Below are 21,441 nucleotides of genomic sequence, written 5' to 3'. Positions count from 1 at the left end.
AGGTTTAACTAGTTCTAAGCCTAGGGGACTAATGACCTCAGATGTTAAGTCCCATAGTCATTGGAGCCATTTGAACCATATTTTCTTCATCCAGTCACGAATCGAAACACTTGTCTTATTTTTTTTATGCAGTTTTAACTCCATCACAACTCGTGCGACGTGCACCTGCCAAAACTTTCATTTCAGACGCGTCTCAGGAACCCACAAAACAACGAAACTGAAGTGTATACTGGTTTCGCCGTGTCGACAGTCAAATGTGAAACCATTTGCGCACAACTCATTCCACGCAACAAGTGGCACAACCCACTGTCGTCGTGTAAACTGGGCTTAAATCTTTAAAACGGTCGGGTGAGCCGTTGCGCTCGGCTGAGTGCGTGTTTTACAGGTCTTACGGGTCTGCAGCCCGTACCGCCTTCTGGTGGTACACAGCAAAAGGTTACATAGTAGTGTTACGTGTAGTGTTACTGATTTTTTTTTTATCTGCATTTCAGCTCTCATTTTAAAAATGGAAAAATGTAGTTGCAGTCTGTACACTGCAGAATATGGCATAAGGCAGTAATGAAAGCTAATATCGGTAAATTGTCCAAGATACAGGGATGAGAATCAAAATTTTCGTAATGAATATTAATCTTGCCAACCCAGAAAATTATGGAAAGAACGATGTTGCCGCAACGATCTTCTACTCTCATACTAAATATTAAACTTCTCATTTGTGTAAAGTACACCAAATTTCATCAAATTCGAACTGGATAAATAAAAATACTGTATATTTATTCGAACAGCGTGATATAGAATGTCCAGTTGCTGTATGTACAGTTTAAAATCTCACTTCTGAGACATTTATAAGTTTACAAATTGTATCAAAGAAACATACTGTTACTTAATTTGTCATGGTTCTCACCATGGAGGTAAAAATAAGGGGAGATGGCGCTACGTATCCCAGCCGTACTACGTTTTGAAGCCATGGGGGCGTGGCTCGCTGCCATGACACTCTGACCAAAACATTGCCAGTGTGCTATAGCGCTGCGTGTATTAAAGTCGTTAATTGCACCATATACGCATGTAACGTCATCAGATTGGTTGTTTCAAAGTTTTTGTTTAAAATAAAATCTCGTAAAGGCGAAATTCCGCGTTTCTTCTGATTAAAAATAGTTTTTAATGTAATATTACGGATGGCTAGTCTTCAATGTAAACGATACAATTTTGTTAATTCAGTAATCAACGTGTATCACAAACTAGGGTTCTTTCTTTACTTATTCTTACGATCATCTGATTGGACGAAGCAATGCCAGATTTACGAAAAGGGACGTCGTCTTTTCCGATTTTCGTGACATACAAACAAAAACTTTTCAGTTGTTTGAGTTCAGAATGATGTATTGTAGCAGCCATTTACTAATGTGTAACAGACTGATTGCGGTTCTGACCACCACCTATATCTGAAGAGGTAACCAAGTGATCTGTCTTTGTTGTTAATTATTTAAACAATGAAGCAGCAGATAAATAAGTCTGATAAAATAACTCAATGTGAGTTAATGTTTAGCCAACAACCTGTCACATTGTGCACAACTTCATTCTGTTGTCAAGTGAAATACAACTGCGGAGAATCCCAAGAAATATAGATTAGGTGTTTGTTATACACAAAACAGGTACTTTCAGTTTGGATAACATTGACCCTGAGGAAGAAAACAAAACACTTTGCCATACAGTTCATACACACTTCAATACATACCCACATTTCTTCTCTTAAGTGATATGCAGCAGCTCTAATATGAGACTACAGCACTTTTTTTAGTAACTAACAAATCAACTGCAGCAGCAGCACTTAAATGACATGCCTGTTAGCCAAGGCAGTATAACAGTGTTCCAATTTTCATCTGCTATGGGACTCATTTTAATATTAGTAAGGAGTTCTACTTATTGCTTACTTACCTTAGGTTCCAATTTGTTATTTTGGTATGGAAGAGATTTCTTAACAGGGCAACAATGTCCCAGTGTTTTTAGGTAGCTTAGGCATAAACCATTCTACATTGAGCTTTGTTTATGTCATTCCCTATTTTATAATTTTCATTCTTTTAAATGCAAGCCTTTCTTGTCAAGCTGACAGGTATTTACAGTGGTACAAAATGAAATGATGAAGGGATTGAGACAGACCGTGGAGCAAAACTTTACATCATAATTTGAGAAGTGTGGAATGTCTCAATCAATAAGCAGAAGCTTCATTGCTTGCCAATGACAAAGTTTTACTAACACTGAAACTAGGATTTGCTTTTGAAATCATTGTCCTAATAAAAATATAGGCTATATATTCCTTACTCATTCATAAATAGTATGGGAACTGGTAATGAAATAAAGCATAAATATTAGGTACTATATTCAGAATTTTATTCCAGCAAAAAAACTTTTCTTGATCTGTTGTTATCCACTTTGTTGAATTGCTTGTTACAGGTATACAGAAAAATTATTACAATGTGACTTTCCAGTTAACTGCCTTTTTCACAAGATTGTGGAATTTAAAAATAACACAGTTCTATGTAAAAAAAAATATTATATGAAATCGTAACAAAGTCCACATCATTACTTGTTGAGAATGAAAGAAATGTCTCAGTCTCCTGACTGATACAAATGTAATACTATTTACCGTTCCACATATGATTTATCACAGTGGTCTTGCATAAGCCAGGAAAGTAGTCAAGCAAACAAACATAAGAAAATATGCAATCATTTATAAAATATGTCTTAGTACAGATATAAATGTTGTGGGCTGTAGTTTCTGTACAACACATGGGTTACATTTCAATGGATTAGGGGAGAGACTGCTAGAAAATTTAGTGCCCAATGAAGTAGTGAAAAACCAATAATGCTCACCTGCGAACACTATCTCTCATTTTTTGAGGGTAAACCACTGTTGGACTAGATCACAAAAAAATATAATTTGTAATGACACACAAGCAAAAACCATAACATACCACACAATGATGGGAATGTATTTCAATGTGCCAAAAATGAGACAATTCTATTTGTCATTAACATGTTGTCACTCGTGGAAACTTAATTAACAACACTGGCTAGAACATACTACAGCATACTCTGCCAAACAATGGCTAAATATTTCAAAAAGAAATGTATGTCCCATTTGGAAGCACACAGATCACAAGCTATTGCAGAACTAGTACTGCATACTGGTATGGTGGAGTATTAATCACTTGGAAACACTCTACATATAATGTAGTTCCAAATTTTGGTTTGAGGAAGATATATTTGGAAGGTATTACACACACACATAAAATTATAATTGTCTGACTCCATCACACACCAGGAACAAATTTTCATAGATATCCTGAATATGCTAGTACTAATAGTTTTAAGATACACACATCACAAACATTTTGTAGCTGGTTATAACAACATAGACATAACAGAAAAGGAAGAATGTGCATCATTTATTAATTACAATAAGGTTACATTCCCAGTTTGCCTCAATATAATGAGTGCTTTATACAAGATGCCTCACACACTAGACCTCTGTGTACAAATATCAGTTACTGATCTTTAAAGAGTACCAGTTTTGTATAGGTTGTCCTGATTTTATTTTCATGCAATGCATCACTTGTTCTCTTGGCTGCATGTTTTTGCCGTGTCAGGAGGTATCGTGTGGCAATTGCTTTAATCAGCAGTATCATATGATTGTCCAAGGGATGCTGATTTTTCATGTGGTCTGCTAATTCCTTACAACACTGGCTTGAATATGATTTCACTAAGCACCTCAGACACACATTTGGAAAACTGATTTTTCAAAGGAACTTTAGAATTACCTGTAGTATAGCACCTGAACACTTTTTCTGCACACACACACAGATGTCAACAACATCATTCGATGGTAAAACCAACCATCCCCTACTCTTTCTATGAATGAGAGAATAAGCAACATGGCTACCATCCCCTCTCAATGTTTTCTCTAAGTGACGCACCACAAATCCAGCTATATATACTACAATATGGACTGCCACTTCAGAGAGATAAATTCCAGTAGCAAAGTAATCGTGGTCGTCGTTAGTTGTCGCTGCACTATTTTCCGTGCATAGTAACTGCCACCGTTCCGAAGTGTTAGCCACTTTCTTCTTAAGTCGTCGCTTAGACTGCTGAAGAGTTTTAATTTGTTTTTTGTACTGATCAGTTTTTCTTATGAGGTGTTCACACTTCGTCTTCAGTTCCTCACTTTCAAAGGATGTCTGACTATGTTCTGGTGGTCCTGCAGTATACTCAGGAACAAGAGCAGGAACTTCTTCATCCTGCACTCTGCTGACGGTAGCCAAAACTGAAGATGGAAAGGAAGAGCTCTCCTTCCGCAATGGTGGCTTTCTCTTCTTGTCTCCCTAAATGAAATAAACGGATGGAAAACATTAAGAACTGTTTTTAACAGATGGTTGAAGGTGTTACAGTCTTTGTCATGAACAGCATGTTACAGCCTACTAATTACTCCTATTCTTAGTCCTTTCCAGAAATATAAATTCTATTTTTCCAGCAGCTATTTATCTTGTTCATAAAATACTCATTACTCTAACAAAAACCGTTGTTGTCTTCAGCAGACAACTTGAAATGCCTCCCATGTGCGAAGCTACAATTAATACACACTTATTGAAAAAATATAAACTTTGAACACGTAAAATATTTCTGCTGGGGTGTCTTGTTTAACTATCACACTGTATCGCTATGGGTGCTGTCAGTTAACAAGTTCTCAATACAACTGGTCCAACAGTTAATGATATAAAATTGTGTGTTATATTTAATTTTGCATTATTGGTTTGTGCATATTCAATGTTCCACAGTAGTGGATAATGTTAACAAGAAGGTGCTGCCAAAGCTTTTTAATCAATGATATCTTTCAATGGAGAATGTCAATGAATAGTGCATAAAACAAAAGAAATGTTCATTTGCTGTGCTTAACCCAAATACAGAGTTATATTTAACACAGCCCAAGTGTTAATTTCTGTGACTTCACTAAATAATTATACCAGACAAACTTGTTAGCTTCAGTAGTCTCATAATCTAAACAGTGAACCTGAATTTTCTTCTCAAATATTCTCTTGTGTGCAGAGGCTGATGCTCATCAAAAAGGAGTTTCATAAATTTGTTTCTACATGACAATGTGGAGAAACAGATTATCTCTTTATAACATACTGTGTAGCTGCAGAAACACTTCAGTGTTCCAGCACCTCCCCTCTTAAATTCTATATACAGCATGGAATCATTCCTAGGCAAAAGCTATGTGTAAGGACCTAATCAGATGGAAAGTGAAATTAATGTATTCAAATGACCTGAAGGAATCCTCCCAAAATAAACATATATAAGTAAAACTAGAGCTGTATCAATTACTCCTAAAACATAACTGCCATTGACTAGCAAAGACAGTGCAATAAAAATGTTGTACAACACAGTAGACCAGACAAAGTGAGATGTTCACAAACTACTGCCTTAAATATTCACATAATTGATATAATTTACTTCACACGTGTATTCCATTACTTTCGGAGTTAGAGCTAAATAATAGAAACTGAAAACTAAGTTAGCTATATCCTCCCTCCAAAGCTCCATAAATACATCTTGTTTGTAATACGTTCTGGGACATTTCAGTTACGTTACACTACTGGGAAACACTGTTCATTACCACCAATATTTACTGAAATACGGTACATAGAATGGCAAATCTACACAGTGTCCTCTTTAGGCCCATACTTTACGCCAGTTAATGTAGTGTTAGCTTTTAATTTGGTACATGATGAAGACAAAGTGAGTTACTCAACACTTCGATTATTGACGATATGTACGTATTATACTGAAACGTGAACTTGAAAACTAAGACTTTAATTCTTTGAATTAACATACCTTTCGCAAATGTTTTGGGTGTGTAGGGAAAACTGATGGTACAGCATTTTCTCGGACCCTTAATGTTGAAAGGGAAGTTAGATCTATGTCCTCTTCTCGGAAATGCTGAGAACATATAGTGCTCCATTTAGACGCACGCCAATTCTTCCTCCTCACGGCATTCTCCCACAGAGCTTTCCGACTTTCATTTTTAGGAAATCTAAAATCATACAGGAGAAAAACACGTTATAGTACAAGTACCGATGTAGCACACGTTCATTCACAATGAAGTTGTAAAATCACACTTAACGAGACAACTTACACATGAAATGTTATTCCCTTCGATTTCGCATCACAATCAGAACGATTCGTACACCCGAACACCACACAAGTCACCATAATAGCGCAAAATCCTTCCAAACGCGAGCGACAAGACTATGCACACAAGCTACAGCAGCAATGTTTTGGTTGGACTGAGATGGCTACCCTCGGCTTCACATAGCTTCGCAGCTGTGACGTCACGGCGTCTCCCTCTATTCTTACCTCCATGGTTCTCACCATAAAAAATGTGCCTTCACAGTTTACTTTACTTTTTTAACTCACTGTCATTAGCAGGGACCCTTTCCTTTGCTTATTATTTATCAATAAAAACATTAGTGGCAATCAGACAGCACAGGCAGTTTCTATTCGAAACACACACTGCTGTACAGTACCAAATTAGTCTTCATAATCAATAATCATGAATTCCTGCAACACAATTAGCACTTCACTAGCAATTTCTTCATCCGAAACGTCTGTAGCAAGAAAATTTCCAAGTTCAATACTATTGAGGGCATCATGAAACAGTTCACTCGATTTTCAAAATGTTTCATGGTCTGACAAAAGCTACATAAACAATGTTATTGCATAGATCGTCCTCTAGTAACAGAGTCCAGCTAACTAGCTTACATCACAATGCCTAACAGCTGTTTCTGATTCTCCACTCCAGTGTAATACATTAATAAATACTTGTACACCACCAGGTTTGTGAAATATAATCACAAGCCTTTGTGTTAGTGGCACATTCAATCTGCTGAAACGAATGCTACATAAATATACAAAGCTGTTCGTAAACTGGTGTATCTTGATACGAACATCTCGAGAGAAATTACTTAAAGGTCAAAGACAGCTCAAGGTTAATGAAGGAAATACGTGTCCATGACGTTTATGCAGCCATCGGCAATAATCCTCTGTAGTCTGAAACTTATAGTGTTGATCAGTTAACATAATAAGAAATCGAACACTCGACTCATGAAAACTGCTCGTAGGTTGTAGAGAACGTTCCTATGAATTAGTTGCGAGGTATATTATTGAGAATATTTTTTGTGCAGTCCTCCATTACCGTAAACTGTAGGTCCTGTGAACAACCTAGACACTTGGACTCGTAGTGGAGTGAAGACTGTGACAACGTACATGAGATTATGAAAACTTCAGTGTACGTTTTATTAAATTTCAGTATCAACAGGCTCTCATATTATAGATGACACGCTGCGAGAGGGAACAATACATGTTTATCAATTTTGTAACATTTACAGAATATAAAAGAAGAGAGAATGTATTGAACGGAACCATGAAAATTATGTACATTTAAAACTGACTCAATTTCACTGGCGGACCGACAAATCCCCTATTGTGAAACACAGCTCTACAGAAACTGTAACTAGAAGCAGGTTAGTAATAGCACGATTTAGTGAATCAAGTATGAAGTAACGTGAGGGATTTGGCAGGCTGTGGAACGAAAGAACAATGACAGCGTGTTTTGTGTGGCAGAAGTTGAATAGCCTGTGACGATTGGCTGACTGTCAGTTGTCAGGCTTGATCGGGTAAGTACTAGGTTACTTCGTCACGCAGAGCTTAGTTGCAAAGTCACTGACGTGAATTCGCTCTGAGGTGATTGAGTTAGGCGGTGTGCTTGATACTTCCTTTTAGCCTTATCGGTGGCATTAATTTGTAGTTGTGTGGCTTAATCAGTCCAGAATGGCAAACGCTGAAATTGATGCGAAGAAAATCAAGCATCTTTATCGTTCTCTTGATTCGACCCTATCTGTTCTACTAAAAGAGGAGGTTAGTTCTAACTTTTTTCCACTTATTTTTATTGGTGTTTCACATCTAACAGGTGAAAGATATTATTACAGTTTGCTACTCTCCAAGAAGTGAAAGATTTGTTGGCAACGTTCGATACCTGTTATCAGAGAAGCAAAAAGACAGATTCGTATCAAAACAAGACTTTTATCGTACTCGAAGGTCTGGATGGATCAGGTACGTACGACATTGCCGAACTGAAATTGTAGATTTTAATACAGTAACAGGTCGAAACTGATATATAATGAAGTTAATTTTTGTAGGTAAAACGACGATATCGAAGAAACTTGCGACAGCCCTTAATGGAGTGAGGCGTAAAACACCACCTATAGTATTGCAGACACTGAGGGCTAAATTTGATACACATCCACCCATTCTCCGAAGAGCGTATTATTCCCTAGGAAACTATGTAGCAGCAAAAGAGATTGAAGAGACACTAAAATACAGTTCAGTGATTCTAGACAGGTATGTTCCATTTATCTGCACATTTGCTTAGTAAACTGTTGTAGGTGGACTATTTATTATTGGTTGTTTCACATTGTGTACCTGTAGATCAGTCCATGCATTAACAGCATTTTTACTGCAATATACTTATGCGTGAGATAGTTCACTGTGTGGCTCATTTGTAGAATGCCAGACTTAGTCCAGATGTTTGATATCTGATTAGATCTAGGATTTTATGTTCAACTGCTTTCACGTATGTCAGTGTTTGTTAATGTGCAAAATGCCAAGTTCCACCTTGGTTCGTGGCCCACATTAGACTGTACTGGATGAGTAAATGAGTTCAAAAGTCAGAGGCAGACAACAGCACACCACCTCCCGTAGGACTGTGCCTAATAAAATACTGGTGTTCAAAAACCACCTCCAATATGACAACGCCTAATGAAGCACACTGGTGTTCAAATTAACCTTCGAGTTGATGAGAACGTTACTGATATGGATGTAATAATATCACATTTAAGAACTGTGGATTGAAATTACGGGTACTTTGAAAATAGTTCGAGAATGCTTTCAGACAGTAGCAGCTGGTTAAAAATATGTTTCAATGAGAGAAATTGGCAGATACACTAATCAAGTTACTAAATAAGTATTTTGGTTTATACTGCTTGGAAATTGGGGTTTAATATAAATTGTTTCCAGCAAAATTGTAACAGGATATGATATAACTCTGAGAAAACAGCATTTGAGGCAGAGATTTGAAACAGTTTATGAAGGCTAACTTATGTTGATTAAAAAAAAAATACTGGAATGTTGCAATAAATAAATCATCTTAAGACTTAAAAAAACTATTTTATTCTTGTTTGTCAGGTTCTATCATAGTACAGCCGTTTTTACAATTGCAACAGACATGTACGAAGCTGGATTAGGTAAGGATGGGCTACCTCCACATGGAGATCCAGTATATCAATGGCCACAAGATCTCAAACCCATCCCTGATGTTATTTTCTATTTGGATGTGAAGGAACATGTACGATCACAAAGACTTTCTAAGAGGATACAAATTACGGCTGAGGAAGAGCAAATGGCATCAAGTACAGAGTTCAGAGCTTTGTAAGTGGTTTCAGTTTATAAATTATGCACTGCTCCTCTTACTATAACTTACACTAATCTTTGACCACTGACAAATTCTTTGTGTTTCTCGTAAACTGCACACTGCAAGTTATTGAAAACGGCTGTTCCTGAATATTGGGCAGGATCAAAGTAAGTGATTATAAGTCTTAATATAGATTTTTTCTTATTCTTAATGTTGAACTGTGCTGTTGGTTTGAAAAAGTTATCTGTTCTTTATGATTAGTTTCAGTAAGAAATAGTTAGTAGCTATACCCTTTTCATTGAATAGGTCTCAGTAGTATTTTAGTGAGTTCATCACACAAATAATTCACGTTACTTGCCTTGCAGCTTTAGAGTTTGCTTGATAAGTTATCCCAAGTACAACTTTATGGAGTGAAAATAAACAATATGTATATAAACTTCTCAATTATTACATAATCTGTCTAGTTCTGTGGTGTGCTCCTCTCAACTGATTTTATTCTAAAGTTGTAATTGCAAAAGTTAGCGCTGTCAACTTCTTGAATCAACATGTTGTCAGGTTTTATGCATGTTTTAATCTGTGTAATGTCAGTTTTTTCAAAGGTTGAAGACAATGTATTGCTTAGAAACAGCTTAGTAGTGTCTACAAATATTACGTTAATAGCTCCTTCGAAAACTATAAGTGCTTTGAGATTTTCACCAATGTTCACACAATCTATAAATGAAACAAGCTGAGCATCTGGTAATGTCACTGATGGAAGGTTATTTGCATTCACTGGAAGAAGTAAGGGTCTTGAGATGAACCCTAGTGGGACACCACTGTAAGTTGTTGCCAGTTGAACGAAGACTAATAGCTTAATCGAGAATGCTTTTCCTTCTTATATTGCACAGATATTATATGAACAGTTTCCCAGAATTTTCTATAGTAGCTAAATATCCTAATTTACTTAAAAGGTGATTCACTCAAAATATTTTACCATCACAGCATATACAGGTAGCCCATAATTTATGTCTTATGAATAAAATACATTCTCACTGTATGTGTAAATATTATTTTCAAAATGAAACTCCTTCAGATATTCATAGTGTCATATTGACAATATGTTATTGGTAAGCAAATGGTTTTTCTCAAATTTTGAAGAATGCTACTGGAAATGAAAGTGCGTAGAAGATTGCTGGTGTTTTTCTATTCCATTTCTGATACAGATAACTAACGTCTGCACACTTCAACCAATGATTAATGACTGATTAAATAAATAATACAAAGTATTTAAAAAATCAGAATTATAAATTTTAATGTCACAAAGAATTTTACATTTTGAAGTGAAGGTCAGCATGTTTTGTATTTAGCTTTGTTGACATGTGAGACCAGGGATGTATCCTATCGTAGATACTTTTGCTCCTTGTAGTATTATGGAATTATCTTCTGGAGCAATGCAGCAAATGAATTATTTATTCACTGAGGGAGAGGGGGGGAGGGCGGCAAGAATATTGTTTAAAGTAGATAACTGCATATTTCTGCATGGATCCCTTCAGAGGGCTTGGAATTCTTGCTCTCACTTCCCTATACCTTTACTCCTGATAAAGTATGACCAGGATTAAAAATAATTTCAGTTGAAATGTGACCTACAAAACAACACACAGTAAAAATCAGCTTCAGCTGAATACAAAAACAGTGTTCATGTCTACTGTGCCTCCTTATCTAGGGTGATGCAAAGGTACTCAACAAATTTCCATCTAATATAAAGCAAGAAAATGAGAATCTCAAAAAAAAAAAAAAAAAAAAAAAAAAAAAAAAAAAAAAAAAAAAAAAAAAAAAAAAAAAAAACATATTTCATGGGCCACTCATCCTGCAACTCATCTGATTATCTTGATTCAAGGAGAAAACATTTCTGTTAGCTACATGGTAAGGTCAAGTATTCATTGTAGAGCTTCAGGGCAAATACCAAGAATCTACAATGTCTCTCCGCAGCAGCAAGTCTTGTGTGTCTCACCCTGCGGGGCGCATAAGGTTGCCAAGTTCCTTGCACATGTTCCATGGACCTGCAGTGGTGGAGTAGGAATAGTAGCGTTGCATGTGTTTTGCAGCTGTTAGTTGTGTCATTGTCTTGTTCTTGTGTCAACTGAACGCAATAAGAATGCTTACTATTGCAGGGGGAGCATTTTTAGTGGAAGAGGTTTTCCGTGCTGGAGGAAACTTTACTCAGCACATGAGATGGCAATTTAGATTGCATTTTCCTGCTTCAGGATGCCCACCTCTTTACACTGTACATGATTTAATTCGCAAATTCCAGACAAAGGGTGTAGTTCATTATGCACCACAATTTTAACAGAACAGAAGCTTGACAACATTTTGGACATAATGTTGCAGAGTCAAACAAAATCAGTGAGGAGATTATCGCAAGAGGCTAAAGTTTCCCATATGATGGCACATAAGGCCATAATCAAAAAACTGGGGTTGTATCTGTATAAAATTACAGCTGTGCAACAAATGTTGTATGGACAATGTGGAACAAATAGTGTATTGTGAATAGTTTCAGCAATTTGTTAACCACTAAAGAGCTGGTGTTTTAGATTAAGCCTTTTTCACTGTTGAGGCCTGGTTCACCTATCTAGATACATTAATTCCCAAAATTCACAAATTTTTTTCTTAAAATCCATGTGCTGTAAGAGCAACACCATTGCACATGGAGAAAATCAGAGTGTGAGTTGCCATAACACAAGTGTGAATGATATGGCTGATCTTTTTTGATGCTACTATCACTTCTGATGCCTAATGTTCCCAGATAATTTATCCATTAATTGCCCTACTGTATGAAACTGAGAGCAATCATAAATTTTTCCAAGACGACAAGGCTACTTTCCATATGGCACACCAGTCCCTACGACTTTTAGATGTAATCTTTGGAGACTGAATAATTATGAAAGGTAACCCCCCCACCCCCCACCAGATCTGCCTCCACGTGACTATTTTCTTTTGGATGTTGCTAAACATCTGTGTATCAAAATAAACAAAGACAAAGATGAACTGAAGACAGTGATGATTGATTATCTGCATTCAATTACATGTGAAACATTGATAAAAGTGTTTGCAAATAAATGTTAAACTGTTGAACTATGCCTTCAGGAAAGAGGAAAACATTTCCAGCACCTACTGTGATATTGGTGAGTACAGAATATTTAATTGTAAGTAGTATAATGAACTAATTTCATTGTTTTAATTGTAATAATGTTGACTCCCATCTCTCAACATACTGCATCCATTAGCAGTGAGTCCTGGCCCGTAGCTTATGCGGCTAACCTTACATGCCCCGTAAGGTGAGATGTGGAGCTCACTAGTGCAGAGAGACTTTGCGGACATGCTGTAGTATCCTACTGTGAAAGTCCCTGTGGTTTTACAGATGTTGTGGGCTATTTCTTTGAAAAAATATCAAAGCAAGTTACCCATGGGAGACAAAGAACAGGTATTAACAGGTATTAATACAGCTGTAGAAGGCAGCAGCTTCTTCTTTTTTTTTTTTTTTTTTTTTTTTTTTTTTTTTTTTTTTTTTTTTTTGACATTGCCTGAACCTCCTCCGCTTGCTTCCAATGGGGGAAGGCAAGGTGACAGAGGAGCTCAAAATCTCCCCAAATCTCACCCATTACCCAGTGTCAGTCCAGTCTGGAACAGTATAAGCACGTCATTTGTCAAGGCTTCATCTACCTATTATAATGTCCAGACATGAAAAACATCCAATCCACAATCCTTCCCTTCTCCCGTAAAGTCGTACTTTGTCACTCGCCCAATCTACAAAGTGCCCTTGTCCATCTTTGTGCCACACTACTCCAAAAACATTTCCACACCCGTAGAGCGCACAGTTGCATATCAGTTGTGTGCATCCCCCCCCCCCCCCCCCCCCCCCCCAAGTTATCCAATTCCAGTTCTATCACAGCATATCCTATCTTGTCATAGGTATTCCAACTATGAAGTCATTCATGTCATATACCAGCTTTGTAGTAACTTTTGCACAGTCCCTTTACGTGGGCTTGAGTACCAATCAGCTGTCCAGCTGAGTGAATGTTCAGTGCCAAATTGTGGCCAATAGTAGAGTTGATTATTCAATGGTGGAACACACTACGGGCACATTGTAGTCAACATCAATGCCTGCTTCACAACCTGTGTCATTTGGATCACACCCCTCCCCCTAGCCCCGCTCAACATCTGCTTCACTGAATTGCATATGTAGCAGTTGTCCTCAGAGCACGGCCTTTGATTCCCCCCCCCCCCCCCTGTCCCCTCCCCAAAGCCCTCTTGGATTCATTCTTCACCACTATCAGAAATATGCCCCCCACTCATGCTCTTCTTTCTGTTCAGTCATCCTCTTAGCTCAGTTCTCAATATTATCTCATCTGTAGCAAATTCATAAGTAGGAATTTCCAGATTCTACTTTTTGCAGCACCTGCATCTCTTATGTATGATACGGTTTGACCTGTTGTGTATATTAAGATTCACAAACCAGTTATTTGACTTATTTTTTGGTGTTGTGCAACATGCTAACTGTTAGAGACTGCTGTGTCAGAAATTGGATTTAACAGATTCTCCTCTTGATCAGGAATTTTGACATACCTCACATTGTTCATAACCTTGACCATAACACAAGAGGTGCTGGCTTCTAGTTCATACGTGCAAACACACATATGTAAAGTGATGAGGCTCTTTATAATGACATTGTATCACTCTTGTATAGCACACTGTGACCCTACATGCTGGGTATCAACCAATTGCACGTACATGAACCCATCTTTACTGTATCACTTCAAGTTTGTAATGAACAAACCTGAGGTGGGACTTAGCTATCGACCAATGAAGCCTGTGGGCAAAGTGAGAGAGATATTTAAGTGTGTTGTTAACATTATGCAGCATGAGTCAATGGCAATATTTTCTGTGACACCTTATGTATGACATTTTGTATGAATTTGCAGTTGTGTGTTAATACAGAGCCGTGTGGGATTAGCCGAGCGGTCTAAGGCGCTGCAGTCATGGACTGTGCGGCTGGTCCCGGCGGAGGTTTGAGCCCTCCCTTGGGCATGGGTGTGTGTGTGTTTGTCCTTAGGATAATTTAGGTTAAGTAGTGTGTAAGCTTAGGGACTGATGACCTTAGCAGTTAAGTCCCATAAGATTTCACACACATTTGAACATTTTTTTTTTTTGTTAATACAGACAAAAAAGATAAGTGGAGTAATAAATTATTCTGTTGTGAGCCACTAGAGATCAATGGCTTATTATATTAAATTCCTGAAACTTTGTTTTTGTTGTCTTTTCAGTAGTTGTGGTGTTGGTGGCACTGTTGTGATACTGGAAGATATAAAAATTTTTATTACACTGTTTGGATTGTTGCACTCTCTTTATGTAAAGCAACGAGTTTCTGTAACATTTTGTGGTCTTCTTGAGGCCTAATGGCAGAGAAAGAGAGAGAGAGAGAGAGAGAGAGAGAGAGAGAGAGAGAGAGAAAGAAAAGATCAATGGGTTAAAATGCTACATAGAATAGTATATATGCAACATACTATATAATTGTAATTGTAATTGCAGTAAACCACCAGTTCACTAAATTGCAACTTACCATACTGAAAGCATTACAAATCCAACATATTAATGTAGAACCGTACATCCACATAATTGCGCACAGCCCCATCCTCCCAGTAATGAACGAAAGTATTTGACCTGCATGATACTACCTAATTCAACTTTTTTTTATTTATTTAAAAATGCGGGAACAGTGTCTACAAACCTTGCAACATACATTGTCCTCTGTGACCAAGCCACATTTTACCAGAAATTATGATTCGTTTGTCTTCTGTAAATATTATACATTTAATTTAGTATCTCTTGCACTTTGTTTGCAATTACAAGTAACTGTCCATTTTATGAACTTTCCTGTTGTGGCTTGCTAGACATTTTCCATTTTCCTCTTGACACATTCCTTTGCAAACACACCCCTTTTCTCTCTTCATTTTTTTCTCATCTGTATTCCATTTGCTTCTGTCAGGTTTGCATTTTCTGTTTTTTATTGAAGGTTTCTTGCTTTTTCACCCAAAATATCATTTTCTTCTGAATTTTGATAACTTGGATCATTATTTGATTTATATGTCTCATTGTTCATGTTTTCATCTTCTTCACGGGAATTATTTGGCCAACACATGGTACATTAATATCACCACTTCTGTTACCTACTTTATCAATTTATGATGCGTCTGTGTAACTTACATCCATAGCATATGAAATTTGAGCTTCATTAATCAGCCTGCAACATTATTTTTCTTGCAAAATTTCATCAGAATGCAGTTTTATAACACCAGTGGGTATGATATGAGACAATAAGTTAGTACCATTAACTGAACTGCAGTTTTCATTGTCAACTAACACTATACAAAGAGCTTCATTAATTTCATTTCTAAATCAGCCATAACATCTTCAGACTTGTTCTGGTTTAAATCATGATCCACTCATTTAATTTCCTTGTGCCCTTGTTTTTGGCTATGAAAGTAATATGTTGCCCTGTAGACATAAAGTTTGCCTGAAAAAAAGTGACAAACCTATGTAAAAGAAAGTCTATATCAAATTAAAATAAAGCTATAATATTAAGTAATAGTAATTTCACTTCAAACAAACCTTACCTATAACTATTTTTGTCACTAGTTCAATTAAAAACATTATAAAAATGTTATAGCTATTGTAAAGCTTTTATACCCTACAGAAAACACACCTAACCCTTCCATATTTACCATGAATTTGTCCATTTCCCTGTGTAACATAAATACCCACTACAATTCACAAAGAACACAACATTGGAGCACAATGTCGGGTTTTAAGGTTCATGGATGTTGAAGGTTTCACAGTACTATAGTACAGAGATATAAAGGTTTCAATTAAGTCTGATAGATGTCCTTACATTCATACACTGACTTTGAAGGTTTTACAGGGTTGTTTGTCAATAAATTATGAACTTCAATCATCAAAAACACCAGAGTCTCCAAACTCAGCCTTGGGAGGTTTTGATAGTAACCTGATGATATGCAATTGTATCATAGTTAATTATCAACTTATCTAAGTAAATATGAGTCAGTTGCATCTTCAAATTATTCATACTGGGATCCAAGAATGGCATGCCACTATGTGACAGTCTATATTGTACTTCTGTCTCTAATTTAAGTCTTCTGTTCAATGGCTTTGTCCAACTACAGCCATCACATATCACAAGTACATTCTGTGAAGCTAAAGAGGTCGGCGTTAATATGCGTTAGTCAATGAAACCTTATTTGTCACAATCAAATGAATATTAATTAATATATAAATTTCACCCGATGCATTTCATATTGTCTAAGTTCTAAAGTAATTTTTCCACAGTAAAGTTGTTGTCATTTGTGATTCTATCCTTTTGCTCTCATCATGTTGCCATTTGTTATGTGTAGCTGTGATCACATTGGCATGCTGGAACTGTAGTTATATCCACTTCTACTGCTTGAACTCTTTGGGTTTTGTTAAATAGTTACCACCTGGCCTTCAATTCCTTGAACAGTTACTCAGCTCCACTGTCCTTGATATCCATAATGTATTCATTTGTTATAGTTGATAGTGTTCTTGTCATTTTATAACTGCACGTTCCTCTCACTAACCATGTCAAGAGCTTGTTAATAAATGGTATTCCACATTAAGATGTACAGTAGTACATCCCTTCTTTCATTTCACATATTTTTGAAACTGAAGCCCATCATTCAAAATGATTTATGATTGATGTTGACTGGGTAATGTTCAACTTAAACAATGACCACAAAAAATGTGTGAATGTTTCTTTACAAAATTTTATTTTAAACATGTCACTTTTCTGACACTAATCTACAATTTTATTCTGTGGTACAGCCCTATTTAGCTGACTGGCAGTGGAAAACAAATTGTGCCAGACATGTGGAAGTAAGATGAATGGATTCACACTTCAAGCAACTTTTGAGAAAGTTCATTAAGGCCATGCACCTCTGCTTTCTGAACTTCACAGACCTTCCTTTGCATCTTCAAAAGCATGTACTACCTCTTCTTGCACCAATCACAGCATCCAACCATGCATGCATGTTCCTGTTTCATGTTGCAGTGTCTTCTTGGGAAATCATCTACCACGTTTTCAAGAGGGCTTGCTGTAAGTTCCATAGAATCTTTGAATAATGGTGGCATGTTCTTTTCCCTAGCTGATCCTATACGTACTCAGTAGGATTCAGATTAGAGTTTCAAGCAGACCAAGCCACACCATCTCACTTCATCCAAGAACTCTTGAACAGTTCTCATAACATGTGAGCATGGATTTTCTTGCATTAGATGAAAATCATCACCAGTAAATATAGCCGAAGGACAACATGTTCCAAAAAGATTTCCTCTACATACTGATGTGCTGCAAGGCTCCCATGCTCCACAAAGACCAAATCTTTTCAGCCACACTGATTCCTTCCCTCACCATCAGAGAAAACCAGAAAAGGCAGCCTGAATGAGTATGTGAAGGCAATATTTTTCCCCAGGGCTGCTCCACAAACTCTCTTCTACCGTCAAGTGATTGAAGGTCAAATTGTGGCATATCGGTGAATGACACTGATGTATTCTCCAGCCACAATATTTCCTTGTGAAACATAGTTGATCTGTGTGATGCTTCTGGTGAGTTCTGGGCCTGTAGCAGGTCTTCTTGATTGAAGATTGGATTTTTCCAATCTTCTGTGGATGGTTTTCTCTCTAACATACATCCCTTAAACTTGGCGGAATTGATTTCTTGCTTCAACGGTGGTAATGTCACCGTTGTTTACCTTCCATTCAGAAGGCTGTTGCATACAGCGACTGTTATATTGAATTGTAAATAATAGATTTCAGCTACCAGTCATCCTTTTTAATTTTTTTTAATTGACAGATCTAGATTTCCGCTAGAAACTAGCCACTCTCAATGCACTATCATTCTCGATCAATGCCTGTTGGTCGGGCTTCATCCTCAGTTCATTGAATATTCAATGAACTGTGGATGAAGCCCGACCAACAGGCATTACATACTAAATAAGGGAAGGATGGAGAAAGAAATTGGCCATGCCCTTTTGAAGGAACCATCTCAGTATTTGCCTTAAGCGATTTAAGGAAATCACAGAAAACCCAAATCAGGATGGTTGTACGTGAGTTTGAACTATCGTCCTCCTGAATGTGAGTCCAGTGTGCTAACTACTGCACTACCCCACTCAGTCGACCCCCCCCCCCCCCCCCCTCACTCCCCTCTGTGATTAAGAACCATCTGCATCTAGGTTTCATAGGTTTATCTACACTGCATTCAGCACACACTGTCTGTGTTTCCTGAGGTGGTTACCATTCATTACTTACAAGAGTAATCCATGTAGCACAGAGAATGCTTTTCTGTTTTTCGTTGTAGTATGCTTTTTTGTGAATACCTTTTCTGTCCTCCTCCTTTTATGTTCATCTTTTGCATAATTCAGATTCAATGATTATATTCTCGAGATCTGGGCAAGTGCCAGGAAAAGCCTTTTTTCTTTCCTAATAACTTTAACACATATTTCAAAAATGTGTTTCCCTAGTGCTTAGTTCAATAAGCTACTTCTCTAGATATTGATGTCCATCCCTCATCATTTTTGACAGCCATTACATGTTCCGTGCTAAAAAAATTGCTCCTCTACAACTTTGGCACCACATACGTTGTAGAGACTAACTCTCATCATACCCTTAGTTGAAGGTTATTGTACACAGAATTCAACCCAATCCTCTAAAGCTATGTTCCAACACTTCTACTTTCAATTTGTCAAACAAGTAAACCTCTTGCCTAGTTCAGACTAGCTCTGTCAAGTAAGTTCTTTCACCATATCGATTAAAGTATTCTCTGATGTCTGCTCTCTTCTCACGCCACACACACACACACACACACACACACACACACACACACACACACACACACACACAGCGCACACGCTGTGGCTTTCAGCTGTGGTTGAGTGAATGCATTGTCTCATTTGTGTTATTGTGTAACACTAGTGGCTGATACAAAAGGGAAAGTTTTTTGATGTAGAAACAGCTCTTAGGGATAACGAAATAGATATCTCCATAAACTTCCATCAAGCCAGTATTCAAGCAATTAAAAATATTGCCTATTCCCTGCATTTATATATTAGATAAACAGTCATCTTTGTTAACAAAACCTGCATTAGCTTGAGACCTAACGAGACAAAGACTGACTAGGAATCTAGTCGGTGTAAGGAAAATAGGCAGTGTACTCTACAATAAATTACCCCAATCAGTTTGTGAAAACATGTATTTAGGAATAAGCTAAGAACATTTAACGTACATACTCTTTTTATCCAATTGATGAATATCCTCAGTTTGTATTAATTCTGCCTCAGCCATAATTGTAATTATTGTTAATATTATGACTTTATTACTTTCATGTTACAGTGTTACTTAATTGTAGTAGTAGTTGTTTCTTGAACTGTGCTACATAATTTAATTTTTGTAGTATATTATTGTTCCTTGCAAACTTTCTCAGTCACATTTTTATATTTCTGTGTACACGACTCATCCTAAATCTTTTGTTCATTGTATAATATAAAATTCTTGGGACCAAAATAAATAAAAATGAAATATTTTTCAGTGTGCTCCTTGTAGATGATCAGCATGTAATTGGAGTTTGGACTGATTAGTCTTTTTTTCATTATTTAAGTATTTGTTCTTAACTTGGTTTTGCTCATATCCATACCTTTTCCATTAAATATTAATTACTTATTGACATAATTCCCAATTAAAAAAAAAATGTTTCAATTTTCCAGGTTGAAGGAGACATATTTAAGAATGGCAGAACCCGCTGTGACCGTTATTAATTCTAATCAACCTGTAAAACTGGTTGTAAGTGACATTCTAGATTTCATGAAGGCCAAAATGATGATATAGCGCATATTTCTGATGACATTTATTTGAATATCCAGTTTAAAACAGAGGTAAAATTCAGTCACGAAAGGAGCAGAATAAGATATCCAACAGGATTCTAGTTTTTTAAAAAAAAAATATTGTTGAATTTCACAAGGTAATACAGGTGGTAAAAAAAGGAAGGAAAATTTAGAAATATTGGATGAAGAGGTATACATAGTGTGCTCATGAGAATAAATTGCTTTCAGACTTCTGAAGTGTAAACCCAGTACACAGAAAAACATAACAATTTGTGTGTAGTATTCATTGAATTGTTACTTTTACCCGTAAATTATTTATTAATTCTGAATTGTAATTAACTTGATACCTGTTATCCAGTTGTTAAAAAAAAAGAACAATTATGGAAAACATTTGAACATAACACACTCAGCAGCACATTATTTTCTTCCTCTCTCTCTGCTCTGATCAATTGTGTCATTCAACATGTAGCATTTGCTTTCAGGTGGGTCAGATATTCATTTCAGCTACAAAAATGTTTTATGAAAGATGTTACATGTCCACTTTTTAAGTGTCTCAGGCAAAAACTGATTACACATAGAAAGTGTGTAATGCTGTAAATAAGACATTTACAATTTTTAACTCGCAATAAATGCATTAAAAACTGGCTCGTTTCTTTTTTATTAATTTCTTTCCACTTCATCTTTCATAAATTGTATCATGGAGGAAACACTGTAACGGCACAGAATGAGTCAGTTTATGTTGTGTTGGCAGAAGAGCCAACACCGTGTTACTAGAGGAGGCCGAAATGCACGCGTTTTAGCTCGCGCAGGCCGGCGTGAGGAGGGAAGGACTATACTGACGTGAGGTCTGGAACATGACAAGGAATTAGAATTCAGAAAGCAGACGAAATTAGTTTGATACTTAACTTTAATCCATTAATGATGAATGTCACTCTTGACGGTACATGATCCACAATATTATCTGTTCAGAACAGTAACTGAATA

The 21,441-nt window shown here is 36.7% G+C and overlaps 2 protein-coding genes across 2 annotated transcripts; one reads left to right on the top strand and one right to left on the bottom strand.

The window, feature by feature from the left end:
* Nucleotides 1-2,360: 2,360 nt before the first annotated feature.
* Nucleotides 2,361-6,462, bottom strand: LOC126418573 (THAP domain-containing protein 1-like). Its single transcript, XM_050085389.1, has 3 exons — nucleotides 6,185-6,462; nucleotides 5,884-6,082; nucleotides 2,361-4,373 (listed from the first exon to the last, which is right to left on the bottom strand). The coding sequence occupies exons 1-3, from the start codon at nucleotides 6,259-6,261 to the stop codon at nucleotides 3,792-3,794; spliced, it is 858 nt and encodes a 285-aa protein (XP_049941346.1). The 5' UTR covers nucleotides 6,262-6,462; the 3' UTR covers nucleotides 2,361-3,791.
* Nucleotides 6,463-7,730: 1,268 nt separating this feature from the next.
* Nucleotides 7,731-21,101, top strand: LOC126418574 (UMP-CMP kinase 2, mitochondrial-like). The gene is made up of 5 exons (XM_050085390.1): nucleotides 7,731-7,965; nucleotides 8,037-8,160; nucleotides 8,247-8,448; nucleotides 9,292-9,534; nucleotides 20,341-21,101. Exons 1-5 carry the CDS (start codon nucleotides 7,879-7,881, stop codon nucleotides 20,459-20,461), a joined length of 777 nt encoding a protein of 258 aa, XP_049941347.1. The 5' UTR covers nucleotides 7,731-7,878; the 3' UTR covers nucleotides 20,462-21,101.
* Nucleotides 21,102-21,441: the final 340 nt, after the last annotated feature.

The sequence above is a fragment of the Schistocerca serialis genome, chromosome 9 (genome assembly GCF_023864345.2).
Source record: "Schistocerca serialis cubense isolate TAMUIC-IGC-003099 chromosome 9, iqSchSeri2.2, whole genome shotgun sequence".
Classification (NCBI taxonomy): Eukaryota; Metazoa; Arthropoda; class Insecta; order Orthoptera; family Acrididae; genus Schistocerca; species Schistocerca serialis.
Note: the sequence above shows the minus strand (reverse complement) of the source record. Positions and strands in the feature narration are given on the sequence as shown.